General features: G+C 53.8%; 1 protein-coding gene across 1 annotated transcript; it reads right to left on the bottom strand.

Annotated features, from left to right (window-relative positions):
* Window positions 1-264: 264 nt before the first annotated feature.
* On the bottom strand, window positions 265-2,814 carry LOC118329355 (zinc finger protein 93). The gene is made up of 2 exons (XM_035663490.1): window positions 2,162-2,814; window positions 265-1,899 (listed from the first exon to the last, which is right to left on the bottom strand). The coding sequence occupies exons 1-2, from the start codon at window positions 2,737-2,739 to the stop codon at window positions 1,023-1,025; spliced, it is 1,455 nt and encodes a 484-aa protein (XP_035519383.1). The 5' UTR covers window positions 2,740-2,814; the 3' UTR covers window positions 265-1,022.

The following is a 2,814-nucleotide window of genomic DNA, read 5'->3' as shown; positions in this document are numbered from 1 at the left end:
AGGTATCCATTAAAATAATTGTGATGCTGGAGGTTTTCTTCTTTTAAAAGAACTGATTGATTTACTTATAAAGTAAAATAAAGTTTTGCCGAATAATAATAATAATAATAATAATAATCTTTTGTTGAGGTAATTTACTTTTCTTCTTTAGAAAAACTTCAATCTTTGAGTTTTAGACGGACAAAATGCAATTTTTTCATTATGTTAATTGAAATTTGAATATTGAAAATATTAAATTAAATGTTTTTTACTTTAATGAGTTTGAGATTTTTTTGTTTTCTAGAGAATAAAAATATATTTTAATTATTATTAGTTTATTTAAAAACTTGGGAGTTTGATTTAAAACTAAAACTTAATGAAAAGAGAAATTATTATTATTATTTTTTACAGTCAACCAATAAGATTTAGAGACAGAAACACTTTCATCTGATTGGAGCAGCGGGGGGGGCTTTGTTTGATTTGTAGTTTTGTCGTTAATAAACTTCCATAAAATCAACTTTCATTGTTGTTATGAGACTCAGTTTCCCATGATGCTCTGCATGCTCACTGAAAGCCAGGTCCTGGGGCCGATGCGAAATGTGGTGTCAGGTGGGCGTGGCCTGTGACGGACAGAAGAGACCGTAGCTCCCATCTCTCTGCCCAGGTGGCTGATGGGAAAATGGAGTGTAGCGAGGGCCGAATAAAAGCGTCCATTTAGACGAGTGGAGGAGGCGCGGGGCAGGGGGCGGGGCTGTGGGGTAACACTTTAAACTAATCCCATCCTTAAGAGCAATTAGCTAACGGTCAGTGATGACCATATATGGATATGACCATATATGGATATGACCATATATGGATATGACCATATGCGGAGGTCCCCCCCTCTGTACGACCATATATGGATGTCCTGCTGCTATCTACACCAGATCCAGTTCCTGAAACCCGGACCAACAAACTCCAACTGGTCCAGAACTTAAACCAGTTCAGAACCAACCCAGAACAGGTCCAGAACCGGTCCAACCCCAGTCTGGAGCTGGGTGATGTCACTCCGAGTCCGACTCCAGCGGAGCGGTCTCGTCTAAGACTGCTCTCTTCCGGCGCTTTGCGGCGGCGGCGTGGGCCCGCTGCTCCTCCTCCAGGTGGGCCTTCTTGTGGCGGGAGAAGCTCGACGAGTGCATGAAGGTCTTGTTGCAGGCGGTGCAGGTGTAGGTCTTGGTCTTGGCGGCGGGGGGTCCGGTCTTCATGTGAAGCTGCTTCTGGTGCTGCTGCAGCTTCCCCCGCCCGCCGCCACCGTCCACCGCCCTGTGGATCTGCTGGTGCCGCGCCAGGCTGGAGGCGTGGCTAAACTGCTTCCCGCACTGGCTGCAGCCATGGCGACCGGCTCCTCCTCCTCCCTCCTCTTCCTCGGAGACGGCGGAGCCCTGTTTCCCGGCCCGCACCCCCCGGCGGCGGCGGTTCTTCTTGCACAGCGTGTAGAAGTTGGGCTTGTCACGGGAGCAGAGCTTGAGGCGGATCTTGAGGTCGGACGAGCTCTCGCCCAGGTTCTCCTTACCGGGCGTGTAGTTGTCCAGCAGCTCTTTGACGTGGGTCACCTGGTGTTTGGAGAGCTGCGTGGACGTCCTGAAGCTCATGTCGCACTGCGGGCAGGCGTAGAACTTATCGCCGCCCTGACTCTGGATGATGGCGGACGCCACATGCTGCCGCTGCCTCTTGGTCTTCTTGATCTTGCCGCCGGCCTTCAGCGAGTGGCGCAGGGCGGCCATGTTGGGGCCGAGGGCGACGTCCTTGGGGAGGCCTTTTCCTTTCTTGTGGATGAGACGGTGGCGCGACAGGCTGGAGCTGTGGTTGAACTCCTTGCCGCAGATGTTGCAGGGGTGGATCCGCCGCTTCCCGTGCAGCCGCAGGTGGCTCCCCAACATCCTGACAACAAACAAACAAAACAACAAACACTCAGATGGTAATTTACTAGCGATAACGTTAGCTTCCTCAATTATTGATCGCTGTATCAGTGACGTCACTGCTTCCCACCGAGTTAAAAACAGATGTGGATCCGTTGAGGTGTTAGCTCGTACAGTCAGTGCGGATAAGTGAGTGTCTGACCAATCAGAGAGGCCCTGCAGACTCCGCCCCTCAAGGTTCGAGTCGATCAATCAACAGACAACGTTACTGATCAGGGACCCACCTGCTGCCTTTGAAGCTCATCCCGCAGTGGGGGCAGGTGTAGCGCGCCTCCTGATGCGTGGGCTCCAGTGCCCGTTTGGCAGGCGGCGCCGCCCCGCCGTTCTTGCCGGTGTGCGTCTGCTGGTGGCGATACAGGCTGGAGGCGTGGCTGTAACACTTCCCGCAGTAGCTGCAGCGGTACTGACGCTCGTCCGGCTCAAAGTCGGCCTGGTCCGAGTCGGCCTCGCCGTCCAGCCGGCTGCTCCCCGCCTCCACCAGCACCTCCCGCTCCTCCTCCGCGTCCTCCTCGTCGGAGTCGGAGTCTGTCTTTATCTCCACGCTCTGCTCCGTCACCTCGCAGGGGTACACCTCCTCGTAGGGGGCGAAGAAGGCCTCGTCCGTCTCGATCTTCAGCTGCTCGGCGCTCAGGTCCGCCGGGTCGTCCGAGTCCTTCTTCACGCAGGAGATGGTGAACTTGGAGCCGACCTCGGCCCACTTCACCACGTACTCGATGGGCTGCGTGTCCAACTCCACCGTGATGAAGTCTGCGCCCAGAGCGTCCGACTCCGACACCGCCAGCTCAGTCTCCGAGTCCTCCATCTGAACCGAGGCCGCCAGGGGAGGGGGGGGGAGGAGCTGCTACAGGCCTGAGGAGGAGGGGGAGAGAGAGAGAGA

This window comes from Morone saxatilis, unplaced genomic scaffold, assembly GCF_004916995.1.
Source record: "Morone saxatilis isolate NCDOM2014 unplaced genomic scaffold, NCSU_SB_2.0 Contig19, whole genome shotgun sequence".
In the NCBI taxonomy this organism is placed as follows: Eukaryota; Metazoa; Chordata; class Actinopteri; family Moronidae; genus Morone; species Morone saxatilis.
Note: the sequence above shows the minus strand (reverse complement) of the source record. Positions and strands in the feature narration are given on the sequence as shown.